Source organism: Dipodomys merriami, unplaced genomic scaffold (assembly GCF_024711535.1).
Source record: "Dipodomys merriami isolate MVZ:Mamm:240054 unplaced genomic scaffold, mDipMer1.0.p SCAF_31, whole genome shotgun sequence".
NCBI lineage: Eukaryota > Metazoa > Chordata > Mammalia > Rodentia > Heteromyidae > Dipodomys > Dipodomys merriami.
Genome location: NW_027204604.1, coordinates 2,850,353 through 2,870,629, shown reverse-complemented (window position 1 = coordinate 2,870,629; position 20,277 = coordinate 2,850,353). Strand labels below are relative to the sequence as shown.

Genomic DNA, 20,277 nt, shown 5'->3' with positions numbered 1-20,277 from the left:
TCTGTTCACTGACTTAAACCTAGTAAGTTAGTAAATTAATTACTACAAATTCATAACCAGGAAATAGTTGACATTTCAGAATTAATTGTATGCTGGACAATTCTGTCCCTGTTCTTTTTTTTTGGGGGGGGGTGTCCAGTCGTGGGGCCTGAACTCTGGGCCTGGGTGCTGTCCCTCAGCTCTTCAGTTCAAGGCTAGCACTCTACCACTTGAGCCATAGCACCACATCCAGCTTTTTTCTTTTTGCTTATATGATGCTGTGGAATCGAACCCAGGGCCTCAGGCATGCAAGGCAACCTTCCCAGTCCTCTGTCCCTGTTCTTAAAGTACAGGCAGAGTTGTGTCTCCTAAGAAGGTAATCAAACAGGAAAGTCTGAAGTTGGCAAATAGTCTCAATTAGGAAGGCTTTATTTGTGAAGGTGAACACATTTTTCCAATTATGAAAATAAATGTGTAAATGATAGTGTTAATTTTTAATAAGTTTGAGGTCACAGGACATTTTATTTTTATCAGAGGAAAGGCTATCTGGTTCTTTAGATCTATAATTCTTACTCATTTTTAATCTAATAATGATGTACAAGAAATGATAAAAAGCTACATTAGAAATATATCTATTCATCACTTAAATATTTCATTATAATGCAGTTATGTCTATGTAGATAGCTTAAATTACTGGACAGAAAATTACTTCCAAGTATGAAAAGACTCAAAAAATTGAGTAATTAAGGGCAATAACATATAATATCCTCAAATATCTAATTAATTCAAAATAAACATTTTTAAAATTCCATATGTATCTGAAGAAGCACTTTGGCTTTTATTCTATATTACAGTTGGTGCTCAAAGCAGGAGTTGATTTTTGTGTGTGTGTTTGTTCATTTTGTTTCACCTTTTTATTTATCCAGTTTGACTTTTGCCAGTGATAAGGCAGAAGCACTTGGCACATCTCAATTGACTTAGTTTTCATGGGGAAGCCCTTTTCATGTAGAAAAAGTATTTGTGAACAAAGGTACAATAAAAACATGGAAGAAACTTAAAGATATTTTTGTGGTTGATACAACTACCTTGCACCAGAAATGTTTCTAAGAATATTTTTTTAACTTTTCACACCAACCCTTTCAAAAATAGGAACTCCTTCTCTTCCTAAAAATTGAGAAATCTGAGGCTTAGTGGAAAGTTTGTCTCTTAAGAAGCTTTCCTTATGGATTTTTTCCCAGCTATAACACAGATTGTCACTAGGATGCAGGTGTCTTAAAAATAACTCTTTTTTTCTTCTTTGTAAGCAATGAATGTGTAGAGTGAGTGGTGTGTGGAAGTGTGAATGTCTTGGTCTGTGTGTCTATAAACATCTCCTCACCAAGACATCAGGGCAGCTTTTTAACTATGTCATATCAGAGTCACCTGCAGTTCTGCAACTCATCCTTAAGCTGCCCCCTGGGGATTCCATAGCTAATGGATGTTTGGAAAGCAGACAGTCATAAAATTCTCAGCCTTAGCCTCCACTACTGCTGTCTAACCTGCTAAGGGGGTGGAGAAGGGATAACACCAATGGATGGTGCTGTGAACCTCACTGGATTGTAAAAATGCCAAGTTTGAGTACTTTCTCCCCAATATAATTGAAAGTGAGGGATTCATTTCAAAAGCTTTTTGCTACTCAAGTGCATGTTCATCCCTGCTCCCCCTAGTTTCAAAGATTCCCAATGAATGGATTTAATTTGTCAAACCTTAAAATGAGAATTCAAGGCACTGGAAATTTGCTTTTTATAATTTCTTGAAAAGTCAAATATGCTTTGTAAATGGATTAAAAAAAATCACCAAACAAATCATAGGGAAATCAGGTTCTTCTGATTACCAAAAGCATGGTGGCTTTCGTCTGTCTAAGGAAACAAAACCTGTTGATGTGATGATCACATTAAAATGATAAGAACAGAATTAATAGGTGTATTTTTATGTTAAAGTACTCTAAAAATTTGTCCAGCTTTTTTTTTTTTTTTTTTTTTTTGCTGGTTAATGAGAAATAGAGTCTCCCATTCTTTTCAGCCTGGGCTGGCTTTGAACTTCAGTCTTCAGATCTTAGCCTTCTGAGTAATTAAGATTACACATGTGAGGCACAGACCAGGCTTACTTTTTTTTTTTTTTTTGTCTTGATAGTCTTAGAGTTTGAACTTAAGGCATATAGCTTGCTTAGCTTGCCTGCTTGGCAGATTCTCTATCACTTGAGCTTCTAGCCCTGCAACTTGCCAATTCTAATGATGCTGTTGTAGAAAACATGCCTGTACAGGAAATAATGATATTCAATATACAGAAGATAACAAATAAACAGGCTTCTATTTCCAAAAGCAAAACTTATTATTAAGAAATATTCTTAAATGAACAAAAAGTAGGCTCTTCCAAAAATTTAATCTTTGCTTTCTGCCAGCAAATAATTTATGAAGTGATACATTTTTTTTGTATCAATGAAATGTCGCATTTAAAATATCGTATCATCCGACTTTAAATGATATAATATTTGGCTGGATCTCTTTGAATATTACATTATAATTTAATTTCAGAAAAGTCTGGTTCTGAAGACTGAATCATAGATTTCTTAAATCAATAAGTGCACATTAAGAAGAATATCAACAAAAAGAATAGAATCTGTAACATCCTTTGTGATTCTGGTAAATGTACAGGATTATTTAAAATACCCAGATATGTAATACCTTAATGGCATAAAACATACTGTAATTAACACAAAAATATTTCCAGAGCCGACTGAAGACCATGGGCTTTAACTTCTTGGCAGCGTCTGGCTGACTTGTTCTAAATGAAGACATTGTTTTTCAATCCTAGTGATTAGAGATGGATCACTGGTTGGGGAAAAGTGTTTGCATACTGAGTTCAGTATAAAGAAAAAGTACCCAGAGAGAAAAATCACTGTGCTGTACGTCAGGATCCAGTGTGGAATGGACAAGGCTGTGGCAGAGTAGGTTTTACAGACCAATTCTGTTTTCCTCTTTCCCATCAGAGCACTGTGGCATTTGATTTCTTAAGGTTAATGTCACTGGCTATCTGTACAGGACACAGATCAATAACAGTGTCCCCCTGGTTTAAACTTGCCAGGACATAGGGAGATGATCTGGGACCAGGTAAAAGTCACCAGAACCACAATTGACTTTTTGTTTTTAAGTGTAAGTTTCTAAGAGCACATGAAGTGTTCTTTTGTTCCTTGTCTTGTTCTTTTTTTTTTTTTTGAATGGAGAAGAAAAACTGGCCTGTTGCCATAGCTGCTTTTAAGGGTAAGGATCTATCAGAAGGGTCCAGGCTATAAAATGCTAATGACAATAAAGACAACTCAGCTTCACCATGGCTAATGTTAACTGCTTGGAAAGCAACCAACCCCTGAAACAAAATGGGAGGTGTGATCAGAAATACAGAAGCAAGAATTAAACTCAAGAGCCGGGTCTTTTTTTTTCAAGGTAATGTTTATATAATACACTCCTCAATGGAGATAGGGTGCATTAAAGTGATAGGGAATTAGCAAACATTGCCAAAAAATATCTAAAACTAATGAGCATTCTCCTCAAAGAAAGCTCAATCTATTTAATCAAGAAAAATGCACAAAAGTATATGTTTTGAATTGAAGGACGGCTGTGCTAGCCTATGTCAATTATACACCACTATTCACTGGATTTTAAACATTTAGAAATCCTCAGCCTCCTGAGTAGCCAGGATTACAGATATGAGCCAGCAGCACCTGGCTCAGTTTTCATATTTTAGTCCCAAACGATTGAGCCATGGATTAGGAAATAAATCATCTCACCTTACATATATCCTTGAATTAGGCAAATCTGTTTGTCCATAAAAGCAGCCAACTTATCATTCCTCAGGAAAATATATGCATTGTTCTTCCCTGAACCCCTGGGTGGTTTTGAAATTTATGTTGGTAGAAAATCTTCATCATTCTTAAATTAACTTTTATCAAAAAAAAAAAAAATCTCCTGCATGCTTGAAAGTCTAGCCATGCAACGTGAGTCAGCAACCCTGAGATCTTCCCTGATATCCAAGGATGCAAATTCATATACTCACCAGCGGGCCTAGAGCACAACCCCTGGCCGTGCATGCCAGGATCTGGAAGGAATGTAAGCTTCCGGGAGCAAATCCATCAGCGTGACAGCTGAGTTCTGACGAATTGTGAATTAACACACCATCCAGATATAACCCATATCGTGTGATCACACCTGAGGAGACAACAATTGGCTTTTAACATAGCCAGGAGAAAAAAGGAAAGGTCTTACAAATGCTTCTAGATGGGATGTGGGAGTTCTACTTTGCAGTCAATGAAGCACCGCATCCTGGATCTATACTATTGTTTTCCCAAAATACAAAAGCTTCTATTCTTCCTTCTACTTTTTCTCTTTCTCCTTCTTCTTGTTGCCATCTCCTGAGCTAACACTCAGGAGCCTCATGCTCTTGTGTTCTTGCCCAGTTTATTTGCCCATGCTGGCACTTTACCAATTGAGCCATGCTTCCAGTCCAGCTTTTTGCTAATTATTTTAGAGATGGAGTCTCATGGAGTTTTTTTTTTAATTTTTGACCTGTGGGCTGGTTTTGAACTGTAATCCTACAGATCTCAGTAGTAATAGCCTTACAGTTATGAGCCACCAGCACCTGGCTCACGCTTTACATTTCAACAGCAAAATGCTAGGCTAATCAACATAGAGAGAGAGAGACAAAACCCAGTAGTTTAAGAAATGGGATCTTTCTGTTGTGTCGCATTAACTGCTATCATTATTGTTCCACACCCAAATTGACTAAGTAGAAGGGTTTTTTTAAAATAACTTTCATTGCTTCCTAAAATGGTCTTCATGCAAGTGTTGTACAAGTAACAACTTTGTTATTGCTTGAACTGTACATGGCTTATGATTGGGAACTGCTCTGAACACTGACCTACACTAACTCTTCCTAGACCACGTCTTGCAGCCCACCTGCAATAGAAGTGTTATTATCAACCACTTCCAGTTGAGGAAACTGAGGCACAGAGTTTAGGTAGCTTATTCAAGTTCGCATAGCAGGATTTGAATTTAGGTGGTTAGACTTCAGAGCCCTTAAATCCAACAACAACATTAAATTACATTAAACCTTGAATTCATTGTACAAACTGCATTCATGGACTAGAAAAACTATGATTTACTAGTTTAAATGTTCACCTAAGAATTATTTCAGAAGGAAAGCCATGTGCATTTTTGTGACAACACACTGAAATGGCTGCAGCTTATAATCATTTTATTTACTCAGTCAGAAATATTCATGAGGGATAGCATAACCAAAGGTGTCTGTATTTACTAGCAATACAGAGTCCCAAACTGACTGAATATTATACTGTGGGAAATAAAACTGTGAGTCCAAGCTGAATAAGAACTGGTTTCAAAGTAAAGTTATTTTGAAAATAGCCTCCCTAAATATGTTTCTGAGGAATTACCTTGAAAGTTTCTTTACTAGATAGTCTTCCCACAGGACAGCAGTTAGCTGCTTCCCCCAGCACAGAACATATCTGCCTCAGCATTTATCTATTTATCACATTATTAGTATTATCATTCCCTGTTCAATAGCCTGGCTTCCCTACTAGAAAGGAAATCATGACTCTTCCTTATTGTCTATTTCTAGAGCTTAGCATCATGCCTAAACACAGTAGGCCCATTACAAATACTGACAGAATGAATAAACAAAGTAATACACAGCATAGTAAAAGGAATAAATTACATAATAGACAGCAAAATGAAAGTACCCGTATTTAATATGGAGTGATAACCTATGACTTAGGAAATAAAGCGATATCTCCATAGTTGAAAAGATAGCCACAGACACAATAGGAAAGAATGGCTCACAGATGGAGAAATTTTACACTGAGACTCTAGCAAAGTCAAGGTCATAAAGCAAGTCCTTGGCAGTTGGTTCCCAGGATGCCTGCCTGTCAGTTTTATGGACACAAAGATTTGGTTTTATAAATGTCCCGGCACTAGATTCATCCTTCATCCATCATCAGTTCATGGTAGGGTTGGTCATGGAACCACAGGACTAGGAGTCCTTTTTCTAAGTATATGTTTTTCCTGAGAGGTAGATACACCCCTCTGGACCTGCCCACAATGGTCTTCAAGTGTCATAACCTGTAAAGCTATAGGATATTGCATGTACTGTCATATGAGCCCTTAGAACATTCCTTTGGATTAAGAAATCCACTAGCAGCAAAGAAAGTAGAGCAGTAAGCTAGCATCCATGGAAATTATTATTCAGCCTGAGTCACTGGGATTGCACGCTTGAACTGCTCTTTCCCCATGTTAACACTTTTAGTAGATGTTGCTCCAATCCAGTTTTATCCTTAAAGGTAATCTTTCACAGTTTATCTTTTGAAGTTCATTTTCTTGGTTTCTTCAGTTGGAAAGGAAGTCTTTATTTTACTAGAATGCACAGTTTATGACTCTCCCAAATACTAGGGTTACCAGTATCTGCTCTTCATTTCTAACATGCTCATTTTTGGCTCTAAACTAGGCTTAGATTGAAGACCACTCATAACTTAACAAAGGCAGAAAGGAGTTAAAACTAGGAAATGAAAGATACACGGTGAATAATCACATAAAACACAGAAAGTTTACAGGAAGGAAAAATAGATATCATCACAGTAATAAGAATGACAGAGAATGATTATGTGCCAGGGACTCTGCAAAACAATCATTTAATCCTTACTGAAGCAATCTCATGTGCAAATAAAGTGTTGCTGAAGCTCTTAAAGCAACTGTAAGACCCTTAAAATGCTATCTACTTGACCTGCTTTTCAACAGCTACAGAAAGAACCCAAATCAATATTTCCTTTTTCTTCCATAATTGGAGAACAGAGAATTTCTTTTGTGTTAGGATTATGTGCGTAATATCTCGCTTATCTGACATAATTGGGAAATGAGATATGTTTTAGAAGTTAATTTTGGTGGTATCTACATCTCCTCTTGTATGTAGGAACTTTAAAAATCTTAACCATTTTCAAAGACAATCTTTCTAATAAGTACTTATCTGTCTTTTCTTGCAGATTATCATGAATATATTGAATCATTTTGTGAAGATTTAAACTGTGATTACCACATCAAAGACAATATTCTCTAATTTAGCACTGACTGGGGGAGTGGAGAGATTTAGTGTATCTACTCAACTTATTAATTAATTAATTAATTAATTTTTTGTTAATCACAAGGCTTGAACTCAGGGCCTGGCATTGTCCCTGAGCTTTTTTGCTCAAGGTTATTGCTCTACCGCTTTGAGCCACAGCACCACTTTGGATTCTTCTGGAGGTTAATTGGAGATAAGAATCTCATGGACGTTGCTGCCCACGCTGGCTTTGAACTGTAATCCTCAGATCTCGGTTTCCTGAGTAGCTAGTTTTACAGGCGGAATCCACAGGTGCTAGGCCACTCAGCTTCATTTATACTTCAGTCAGTGGCTCTACCTTATCAACTCTTTTGTCTACTTTTTTGAGTTCTCCACTACTTTCAGTGACAGTTTCTCCAAAGTTAGCTCTTTTTTAGAAGTACATATACTTTTTTTCTACCTGACTCTCACAAGCCAATCATAACAATCAGTGCTGAGAAACTAAGCAGCCATGACATCTGGAGCCACAGGTATGGAAAGAACAGACAATTATTGAGATAGTTTAGAATAAGATGAGCACTGGGCAAATGAGCTGAGGATGAAATGAAGTGGGAATTTTGACAGTTAATTCAACTGCTCAGAAACTTCTGAGTTTTGGATGCATGTAATTGAAAGGTGGGTGAAACTGAAGTCTAATGCCAGTGAACACATGTGCACACATGTGCCTGTGTGCCACACATATACCATAGGGTTACGTGGTATTTTGTAGATTAGCAGTATTTAGACAGATTGAATGATGACTCATAAAACTAATATAAATTGGATAAGTAAAGTGCCCTTGAACTAATTGATGACACTTTCTCTTGTTTTATCTGCTACCCCAACTTTCTCACCAAGTCCCATAGACTTCAGATTCCAAAATTTATCTCCATCTCTCTCCATTTCCATAGTCACCTATGCTAAAATAATCTCACACTTGAAGATATTAGCTTTATAAGTGTCTCAAAGTACATACTCCTGTACAAATTATTCTGGATCTATAACAAAATTCCTATTTGACCAAAAAACTATCATTGATGAAGCAGGTTTTTTTTTCCTCCAAGTACGAGAAACAAGACAACCTCATCCATCCCACACTCTCGAAGCTAGATTCATGTATACCTGTTCCAAGGATAGAAAAAGCTCATAGTATTTGCCTACCTTATCAACTCTTTTGTCTACTTTTTTGAGTTCTCCACTACTTTCAGTGACAGTTTCTCCAAAGTTAGCTTTTTTTTAAAAGTACATATACTTTTTTTCTACCTGACTCTCACAAGCCAATCATAACAATCAGTGCTGAGAAACTAAGCAGCCATGACATCTGGAGCCACAGGTATGGAAAGAACAGAAAGTTATTGAGAGTTATTTTGTCTTTTGTTCCAGACCTTATTAGACAAACATAAGAGCTGAAAATCAAGACAAGATAGGATACCATTGTAATTTAATAAGCCCCAGTCCCCAGACAAAAAAAGAGACCCTGAGACCACAGGGACATTGCATCTGATATTGTTTGTATTTTAACCAGAAAATCCCAAAGTAAAGGCACATTACAGGCAAACACTTGTAAGCTTGTGGGCAAGAAGTGCCATTTGAAATGGACATGCTACTTCCTAACAAGAAATGCAGGTAGATCTCATAGTTGTTTTTTTATACAAATAAAATTCAGTCAAAACCATAGATTTTGAAAAGTGTTAAGTTTAAAACATCTAATAATACAGAAATTTAAATAATGTTGGTTTTAGAGTTCTAAACTAGTAAATAAACTAGTAAATAAAATAAAGTGGACATTTTGAACTTTGGCCTAAGAAGATACTTCCCTCTTTAATGGGAACAGAAAGGAACGCATATGAAGAACTTGGGAGAAAATTATAGGCTAAGCTCTTGAAATTCTATGTATTTTCAAAATTACAGGACACAAATAATTTAAAGTGATTATTTTAAAAGGCACCGATTTCTTATGTTCAGTCCTAGATTAGGGTGCACATTTGATATGGATCATTTATGTTTTTAACATTGTGAAGTTGAAGAAACAAGAATTGTTTCGCAATTATAAGATGAGACAGTGCCATGCAGGCATTTGGGAAGAGAGCCTGACCTTTTCATTGCACTGTTGGCTTCCTCTTCTTATCTTTCTGGCCTAATATTCTCCTCTAAAAGTTTGACAAGTGCCACTTGAATGAAGACCTAAAGAATGTACTGTGGTCCTGACAGTAAGATGACCCTTTTTTTTTTTAAAAAAAAAAAAAGATCATTAATAAGGTTTTTTTATTGTGAAGATACGGTACAGCGGGGTTACAATTACATAAGTAAGGTAATGAGTACATTTCTTATCAAGCATTGTTGCCTCCTTCTATGTTTCCCCTACCATCCCTGCCCTCCCATCACCTCCCCCCCCCCAAAGTTGTAAAGTTCATTTTTCGACATAGCATCTTGTACATCTCATTGTTGCAATGGGTCCACCTGTATCCCTATTTAAACAATTTGTTTTTGCCCTTCCCCTCCACAAATTATAGCAACATCAAATACAGTGAAAACAGGGGTTAGACTGTGGGGGAGGGGAATACAAAGCAACAAAAAAATATCACTTTATAAGTATGTTAGAAACAATTGCAAGAAAGAAAAACCCTTGGAGTCCTTATATTAGAGTTCATTTCGCCTAACATCAACTTATCTGACCTTTTCTGAGTAATGCATTTATTTGTAATATAAGTAGAAGGTTGCAGAACTATGTATTTGAAACTGCTACCTTCATTATATAGAATATTATACTTCATAGCTTCTGTTTACCTATTTTTCCTCCTGTCCTGGAAGGCACAAAGCAGTGTGGATTCTTCAAAGGCAAAAGATAAATACCTAGTAAAAAAATACTGTTGTCATGGATTGTATTATATTGCACCATATTGTATTTTTGTGTTTTTTTCTTTCTTAATTGTTTTGCCCTAATAATCACTAACCTAGCTAGAGGGGAAAAGAAGAACTTATCATTTTCTGTGATACAATGGAATTGGATGATTGAATCTAGCTCTGCACATTCAGTTTTTCAATGGATAATCTGCAGAATGGATTCTTAATTCTTGCTGGCTGTCTAATGTAAGCAGTTTCAAGTTTATCACCTCTTTCCGTAATGATGGAATTTTTAAGGTGTTTAATTTTCGCAGGGAAGCAGGATCATAATTGTCCATGGAATACATCCACTGGGGATACATCTTTGTGTCTCTTCATCATGTTATGCCAAATTGTATTTTGTAAGGTGCTCAATAGGTTGTCATATGTAACCAAGGCAATCCAATGCAAGTACAATACAGTGGAAATTTAATACAGGGGATCTCTATTTCCCTGGAAGAATTCTGTTTACTGTAAGAATTAAACAACAATGCTTTTGTGTGGCATAAAAAGAGCATGCATAGTGAATATAGATGCTCCAAATATATTTGTTTTTCTTCCCGTTCCCCCCCCCCAGGGCCTCAAGGCAATATTAATATCAACTGAAGGCTCTCCTCAAGGTCCAGGTGATGATTTGAGCGTGGCAGATCTCTCCCTATGTGACTACTTGATCCTTCAATTAAAAAGGAAAAGGGAGAAGAGCTCTCACAGTGTGGCAGAGTGCCTTCTTATTGTTACGTTCTCCTAAAAATGGAATCAACTGAATCTAAAAAAGACTGCTTGGGAAATTCTGCCTGACACACTGATTGGAGGTGTTTCATAAAAGTTATCCGGGGAACGCTCCAAACTGTCAAGCAGTTTTCCTAAGTGATTCACCAAATTCTATAATCCATTTCACCTATTAGAACAGGATTGCCAGAAAGAAAATAGAACCTTATTTTGACTGTTTTTCGAACAAAGAAGTTATTTCACACTAGAAAATAAGAAAAGAAAACAAAAAGACACTCCAGTTATTTCTTTAAAGCTAGTGAGAAAGCATAACAGAATTTTGAATAGTGTAACTGAGAATTAGACATGTAACAATTAAGTCTCACTGTGTTTTCTTTTCACATGCCTAGATGGAATCCTATGTTAAGAGCAATCTGCAAAAATTACAGGTAGACTACTACAGCAAATATAGCAATGAATTTTAGTAATTTCAATTTGTTTTATTTTCATTCCTACTTGATGGCTTGACTTTGAATAATTAAATTTCTTATTCTTAGGAATCTGAACTTCCACATCTGAATACTGGGACAGTGTCTTTTTGTAGACTAATTTGGGGAATCAAAAGGCATAGCAAATAGTTATGGATAGTATGCATCATTATTACTACTAATATTACTAGTCTTAGCAGAAAATCAAGTAGTTCTTTCTGTTGAATGGAATACTTAATTAGTATTTATCCCTCTATCTTCATTTATATATGCAATAAAACTTTATTTTTATAACAGCATATTTTTATGTAATGAGTACCTATGAGATATCTATAGGTAACTGCTTATACTCAAAGATGAAATACTATATATATTCAAAACAGAAAACTAAAAGTGCTTCTAATGCTCTCTCGTCTTTGTGGTACTCTGTAAAGGTTTATGAGAACAATCAAGCATTCAAACATTTTCTTTGTTTTTGTACAGTTTTTTTTTTGTAAAAATGATGTGCAGAGGGGTTACATTATATGACCAAGGTAATGAGTACATTTCCTTTTGAGCATTGTTGCCGCATTTTCTGACCCGAGACTTACCTGTATATAAATTCTCACAAAGAAAGCCAATAAAAAAAAGTCTGAACTATTTCAAAAGGAAATGTATGTTATCTATAGATAAATCTTTGTATCAACAGCAGGATACTTTTGTATGCTCCTCAAAAATTCACTTTTGCAAGATTCCTGTTTCTTTGTTTAATGGGTGTCAAGTTCTTATCTCCTCATTTCTCTCTCTCTCTCTCTCTCTCTCTCTCTCTCTCTCTCTCTCTCTCTCTCTCTCTTTCCCCCCTAGTGATGGGATTTGAACTCAGTACTTTGTGCTCTTACTAGGCTTATCTATTTATGAGTGGAATTTTGCAGGTTAAATGGGATGGAGTTTCCTGGACTTTTCTGTGTGTCTTGGGTAGCTTCAAAGTATGATCCAGTGATTTCAATCTCCTGAGTAACTAGGGTTATAGGCATGAGCCAACGATACCCAGGGTATGCCCATTTTGACACTAACAAATCTTGATTGCAGTAGTAATATCCTCTCACACAGAGGCATTTAAAGTAGATAAAGCTCTATGTACTGTCTCATTTTTGGATAGCTGTATGGTTATGTAGCTCAGCGGTAAAGCACTTGCTTAGCATGTGAGCATTTGGGTTTGGTCTGTAACATTACAAAATAAAGAAGTGAATAAATTTAGAATAAGTATAGATTGCTAGGCACATGAAATACTCAGCTTGCTAAGCAGGCTAGAAGCATGTTCTTTATATCTTAAAGAGGCTGTGGTGGAGATTTTCCTTCCCCTCCATCGTCTTTGAAATCATTCCGTTTAGATTACATAATTATGGGACATATTTATTGTATAATTGTATATGTCTGTCATAGCAACATAACTTTATTATTTCTCTTATATCCCAACAACAGCTGTGTGATACCTTCATATCACACAATGTTATCACTGTCACTGTGCCACAGGCTAGGATTAGAGCAAGTGAGAGCACACGGAAGTCCTGCCTTCACGTGGTCCACAGCTGGACACGGAAATTAGGTGAGGCAGATCTACTTTGGTAAAAGAAACTTAAGCAGCTAGTAACAGACAAAACTATTTTTGTCTCCATTTTACTGTTTAAAAAGAACATCTAGATTAGTTTAAAATACCACTTTTATGGTGACACGGTGTTATGCTAGATGGTGGGGAATCACTTGGGCATTGTTGGCTAGTTATACTTTGTAACATGGTAGATTTCAAGTGTGAGGGGGAGAAAACAACATATTTCCAATTTCAAAGGCTTAAGCTTCTCAAAAAGAATATGGCTCAGGCAAATTTGGAAGCTAGCAAAAGACTGCCTATCGGACAACCTACTCAATACAGGTAACATTCATTGCACAACAATCCCTTGTGCTATTTGGGAGCTTTGGGTAGCTCCTGGCATGGTAGAGACAGCATCGAAGTCTGGCATAATAAAGGGCTCTTATGTTCCTTAGACCTAAAAGCAGCTCACCATAGAGGTTTTTAAATCCTGGCGGAAACCATAGCTTATCAACATGACCTTTGCCATGGGGAATTCTGGGTGCCCAGGGCTCTCTCTGACGGTAGCAGAACATCACAGCATCATTTTGCAAGTACTTGAAGCAAGGGACATGAATGGAGCAAAACATGGTGGAGGGTGAGACAAGCCTTAGATCTGAATTAAGTGATAAAGGTTTCATGCTTAAAAACCGTGCTAAGCAGCCCAGGGAAATCAACAAGTAGTTATTTGAAAAGTAAGACTATGGAAACTACAAGCTGAGGTTTTACTCAGTGGAACTCTATCTTGTGTTTTGAAAGGGGATCAAACTCTGCTCAATTATCACAGATAAGTCTTTCTATTATATTAAGTGAGAAAGCTCCTATAACAGACAAGGTAGTTCAAACTCACTTTGCCTAATAAATGTGTATTTTATGCATATATCTTTTTTTTTTTTTTTTTTTTTTGGCCAGTCCTGGGCTTGAACTCTGGGCCTGGGCGCTGTCCTTCAACTCTTTAGCTCAAGGCTGGCACTCTACCACTTGAGCCACAGTGCCATTTCCGGCTTTATCTGCTTATGTGGTGCTGAAGAATTGAACCTAGGGCCTCATGCATGCAAGGCAAGCACTCTACCACTGAGCCACCTTCCCAGCCCACATACATCTTTATGTGATGATTATCCAGTGTTTGTTTTGAACGGACACAGTTCTTGATCTTCTTTGTTTCTGATCTAAAAACTTACTGAATTTAATTATATTTTCTTTATGCCATATATTTTTGTTTTGGTATAAAAAAAATCCATGTAAACAATTTTGCCATCTTGGTTTTTTTTCCATGTGTGCCCTTTTTAGAGCTTAAATTTAGGGCCTGGCTACTATCCCTGAGTTTCTTTTGCTCACCGCTAGCACTCTAACCTTTGAGCCACAGCTCCACCTCTTCCTTTTTAGTAGTTTATTGGAGATAAGAGTCTCATGGACCTTCCTGCCAGGGCAGCCACTCCTGAGTGGCTAGGATTACAGGCCACCAGTCCCTGGCTAAATCACACTCACTTGTAAGTGTACCATATAGTAGTCTAATCTACATGTGCACTTGGTTCAACAGATCTATAGTACTTGTTCATCTTGGGAAAGTGAATCTCCATACTCAATTCACAGCAACTCTCCAATTCCACCTTCCAACCAGCCTTTGGGAACTGCGTTTTTCCTTCCCTCCAACATGGGCTTGACTATTGTAGATACCTCATGCCAATGGAATTGTAAATTAGTTGTTGTTTTGCGACTACTTTATTTCCTTTACCATGATGTTCCCAAGTTTTGTCTATGGATAACATAGGATGAACTCTTTTTTTTTTTTGGTCTGGTTGTGGGGCCTGAACTCTGGGCCTGGGTGCTGTCCCTCACCTCTTCAGCTCAAGGCTAGTGTTCTACCACTTGAGCCACAGCGCCACTTCTGGCTTTTTTTTCTGCTTATGTGGTGCTGAGGAATCAAACCCAGGGCCTCATGCATGCAAGGCAAGCGCTCTACCACTGAGCCAACTTCCCAGCCCCTGAACTCTTTTTTTTAATGTGAAATACTATTGCATTTGGTTTAGCTATTCATCTCCCCATAGGCATTCATCTGCCACCCATTAGCTATCATGAAGTATGCTACACTGAAAATGATTGCACAAATACCTCAATACCCTGTTTACACTTCTTTTGGATATATTCTGAGAATTGATATTGCTGGATCATGTCCCACCCAATACTATTTAAATTTTTTTTTCATTCATCATCTCCATACTGTTTTCCAAAGTAGCCACACCATTAAACTTTCTTTCCTACAGTTTATACAAGCTCTGTTTTCTCCGAATCCTCTCCCACCTATTGCTATTTTCTGAGTTCTGCAAAGTGGTCATTGATAAAACCTACTACTACAGGTCAGGCACTGTTCATGTTGCTGCTGGGATAGTAATAAAAGAAAACCCACAAAAACAAGATAGGAAATATTGTCTAGGAATCTGAAACCTGTTATGACCCAAGGTACAATCAGCCCAGCACAAAGTAGAGGAGGGCCAAGCATGGTAAAGTAGGTTTTATCTACCTTGGTTCAGACCCAAGGCCACAAGCATACAGGTGATTCTCATAGTGCCTTGGGTAAGGGTTATCACTGGGCTTGATCATTTCAGTTAGACTCAGTTATAGGTGGGAAAATTGAGGGAGGGAGTGACAGTGTTTAAAAAGAAATGTACTCATCACCTTACTTATCTCACTGTTAACCTGCCTTCAGTAAATTAAATTAATTGAATTCAATAAAATTAATTAACTGTAAAAACAGAAAAACAAAACAAAACAAAACAGGGTTTGTTTTTTGAGCCATTCTGATTAAGACTACTGTAAACATCTGATTAAAACAGGTATTTACAACAGAACCATATATATATATATATATATATATATATATATATATATATATATATGGTAAAAATGTTGTACAGAGGGATTACAGTTACATGAGTAGGGTAATGAGTACATTTTGTAGCAAGTATTGTTACCTCCTCCTTTGTTTTCCCCCTACCACCACTTTCTTCCCCACCTCCCCAAGTCCTCCTGCCCCACAACAGACCTTTTTAAGAAATATTTTTCACATGTTGTCACGCAGTATCATGAATAAAAAATAATCAGTTATCATTGCTGAAAATGGGTTTACTTCTACTTAGTGAATCTTTTTCTTCATGATCATAAAGCCCTAGTGAAGAAACTCAATTTAGGCACATAACTGGCTCATGGACTAGCAGAGTTAAACTTTTTTTCAGAAAGATACTCACAAGGAAATACTAAATAAACTAAATATAGGGCTACCAATGAGAGGTACAGTGTTTCCCGAGACTCTGTGAAAGGAAAGGAATAATTCATGATTGCTATCATGGATGTCTAAGCTTATTTGACTCCACGTCAGTGTCTTTCAATTGTATATTGTTATAAATAAATGCTGCAGAATGACTTTTAAAAAAGAGATACATTACAAAGTGATATAAGTGTAGGTATATCAAGAGTATAGAATTTGGATTTCATTCCATAGGTTTTCTGTGGAACCTGAGAACTTTGAAAACAGAGGACTCAATTTTTTCAACACCCAGATCACCTTCTCCAGTCTATCCACAATAGAAATTAAACACTGGAAAATTTGGGGCAAGTGGACGAGAGGCTAGCAAGGTAGGTATTTTTTTTTTTTAGTGAAAACTATTTTAAGTGTGTACACTGTTCTCCGATAAAAAACACCCTAAAAATTCTGATATGATTCGATTCAAGACGTTAGACTAGTACAGAAATGATAGAAAAAAACTTTCCATTTTGTCTTATTCATTGAATATATTTCAAAGCAGCTTTGTGATGTACAGAACATAGCAAACAATGAGCTTTGGGGTGTGGAAAGTATTTTTCTAAATGAACAAGGATTCCTCATCTTTTCAGTTACATCTACCAATTGGAATGAAGGGAAGAGCTCTATTATGCAAATCATGGAATAGCATTTAACAACAATCCAATCAGAACAAATCATTACCACTTTCATTGCCACCCATGGACCAGATTTCTTTGTGAAATAGGAAGTACCACAAGATTTTTGACTGCTTACTATAGTATCACATGGACATCCATTTATTTTTTTTATTAGAAAATTTGTAGTAACACAGGAATAATTCCAGTAGAAGAGATTATCATTCACTCTAATTATTGGACCTCTCTCTATTAGAGAAAATGTATCTACCATATTTGCCAAAAGTTTAATTAAAATGAGATAGTTGAGATAATTAATATCATAGTAAACATAAGACAAACTAATAAATGATTTTTCTCTTCCATTCTTTTTTAGCTATGCTGAAAGAGACCATTTCAATTTTCAGTAACGACTTACCTAAAACAGTTTCTATGATTCATCTTTCTTGGTATATGTCTCAAAGAAGAATGAAAATTAAAGTGCTAGAAGCTCCTACCAGTATGAAACAAGGGCCAATTGTGTGAATCTTAGAGATGGTTCCAATCACTCGAATAAATCAATTTTTACCTAAGTGCTGTTAAAATTTTCTTATAATGAGATTTTTTGTTTTAATGTTCTAAACTGTACAAGGACATATGTATCATGTACAAATACACACAATACAGTTTAACGTAAATAAGTATAAGTGTATGTATGTTTAATATGCCCATCGTTTAAAAACTGCATGTTGAAATATTTATAAATAGTATATTAAAGAACACGGAGTTCCAAGTAACCTCTTCCAAAGATAAACTTATTAAATCAAAAGCATTTTGAAATGCAATATGTACATGAACTTCCCACCTCTCTACTCCTCCAAGGAAGAACTAGTGGTGGTTACAAAGAGAATGTCATTGAAAATACAATGTCACTCTTGGGGAAGCTTCATTTGTTCTCGTCACCTCTCCTGGAACACATTAAACAATAAGATGCAGTACACAAGAACCATCAAAAGGGAGCACTTTTGAGCCACCAAAACTGTGTGTTAGCCTTGAAAAACCCACAATCTCCCCAACTATAGACAATGATACTATCTCAGGTATTTTATGTGCTAAAATGATCATTAAAAATTAAGCACCACATATAAGCTGCCATTTAGAATATTAATTTACCTTTGCTAATCATCTTTTTAACTTGAGGCTAAAAGAGTTCACTTACCATTCGGAGAGTCAGGCTCCGTCCAGGAGATGTTAAAGGAGTCAGGTGCATAGGAGTGGACTTTGGGGGCCGGCACACCTGCTGGACTCTCTTCATCTGTGTGGGCCTCGCTGGCCTCGCTCAGTGTACACCCACCTCCAGTGCAAGCCTGAATAGACAGACAAGAAAACAGTTTTACTCAGGGCCCTCAAAGGTTAGCACTGAGAAAAGAGAATCCACAACACAAGTTCTCGATTCTTTAAATATGATTCCCCTTTTCACTTGAAGACAAATAGGTTTCAGTGCTAATGTCTGACATTTAATTATCTTGCTTTTTTAGGAGATTGGATGTCATGACCAATAGGTGGAAAATAAGCTGGAATGCATGAGTCAAAGAACTATGCTGGTTAGAGCAGAGAGATGCAAGGCACACTGACTGCATGTGTAGTCTCGCTGAAATTACACTGCAACAAAAGTTTCCAGAATAGGAGCTGGGAAGGTGGCTCAGTGGTAGAATGCTTGACTTGCATGCATGAGGCCCTGGGTTCGATTCCCCAGCACCACATAAGCAAAAAGAAAAAAAAAAGCCAGAAGTGGTGCTGTGGCGCAAGTGGTAGAGCGCTAGCCTTGAGCTGAAGAGCTGAGGGACAGCACCCAGGCCCAGAGTTCAGGCCCCATGACCGGACCTCCCCACCCCCACAAAAAAAAAGGTTCCAGAATAAACACACACATATACACATAGATCACACATACACACACACACACACACACACACACACACACAAACACAGAGCAAACTGTCAGAGACTAAGAACACTTCAAGATAAATAGGTATTTTGGGTTGGGAATAAGAAGTACATCAAATATCATTGCTTTTGTTTGCTACAGAGTGACTCATGTTTATTCTTTAACTAGTACAGTGTTTTTGGTCAGCCTAAAATACTTTTCAATGGTTAAATGATTTTACTGTGTGTTGGAGGATATGGTTTTGTTAAAGTATGACTGATAAAATTAAAATTGATCACAGAACTGCAATAAAACATCACTAATGCTGGAAATGGTGAATAAATATTTATCACCCAGAACTTCTTGGGCGCTTTTTCAATGAACTGCAAGAAATTCTTAAGCTTACTGCACCAAATATTTCTTCTGGAAATTGACACATGTACACAGGTTTTGTCTTTGTTTCTGTTTTGTTTTTTTTTTCAGCCCTTACCTAGTAGCAAATATTAACAAATATAACCTTAAACTTACAATGAAATTTAAAAGCTGAACTTAAGCTTGTTCAGTATTTCTTCAGGTTACAAGTGCAGTTTATTTTGGCCTAACTGCTGCTTTCTAGTTAGATTTTGGGGAATGGGACAGGAGGAGGCTTACTGGTTTTAGAATTTTTTTTTAAAGAATGGTGTTTTTAAAGAATGCCCTGTTTTTTCTATGTTGTAATGAGTTGCAAATTTTTCAAGAAAAATATAATTGAAAATGTATAGTTAACAATTTCTGGTGACTACCACTCTGTAAGAATAGGCACTCTGTCTTTAGAATGATTCACATCAGCTTAAGCAAGTTTCAGATGGGTGAAATTGTGGTATGGGTATTAAGATTAGGGCTTAAATAGCCTCTGCAGGGTTCTCTAATTCTTTGTTGTAAAATATACTCACAAACACACACACACACACACACACGCACACACACACACACACGCGCACACACACACACACACACACACACACACACACACACACACACACACACACACACACACACACATTGGGAGTGGGGAGATATAGGGAAAAATCTCTTCTTCCTATGAATAAAGTCTTTACAAATAAAGAAGAATCCATTGACCATTTGGCCAAACCCTTGTGCTTGCTTTCATTTGCCAGGAAAGTTTAAAATTAAAACAAGATAAACATCCAAAAACTCACATTTGATTCAAATGAAAATATGGTGGACAAGAAGGCCCTATGAGATCTCTGAGTTATCAAAAAATATATGATCAGTGGAACATTCTGTCCAGTCCTCAGAGACAGAAAATATCCTCACTTGAATTTTCCAATTTTTTTTCCTTAGGGGTAAAAAAATGTTGCAACATCATATTGTTATACAGATGGCATTCTGTCAGACTTTCACTGCTTTTGTGTTTCTTATCCACATCCTAAAACTTTTTCCTTGCTAATTCTTTCTGATGAAATATTACATTATATACAACTTTCTATTTCTTAAAACAAAATGTGGCTTAAAATTTGTTTTGTTCTGGTAATTTTATAGTATATTTTCAAACACAAATGGGAACATTCTCTTCTTTGGGGACAACAATTCTTTGGACTGTGTCATTTGACATTTGT

The 20,277-nt window shown here is 36.6% G+C and overlaps 1 protein-coding gene across 1 annotated transcript in view; it reads right to left on the bottom strand.

Moving 5' to 3' along the window:
- The window catches only part of Ush2a (usherin), a 640,266-nt gene that overhangs the window by 301,035 nt on the left and 318,954 nt on the right, over positions 1 to 20,277 (bottom strand). Inside the window, exons 34-35 of the mRNA XM_070041435.1 lie at positions 17,954 to 18,101; positions 4,069 to 4,220 (exon numbers count right to left, since the gene is read on the bottom strand). Of these exons, the coding sequence (XP_069897536.1) occupies positions 4,069 to 4,220; positions 17,954 to 18,101 (300 nt within the window). The remainder of the gene's footprint in view (positions 1 to 4,068; positions 4,221 to 17,953; positions 18,102 to 20,277) is intronic.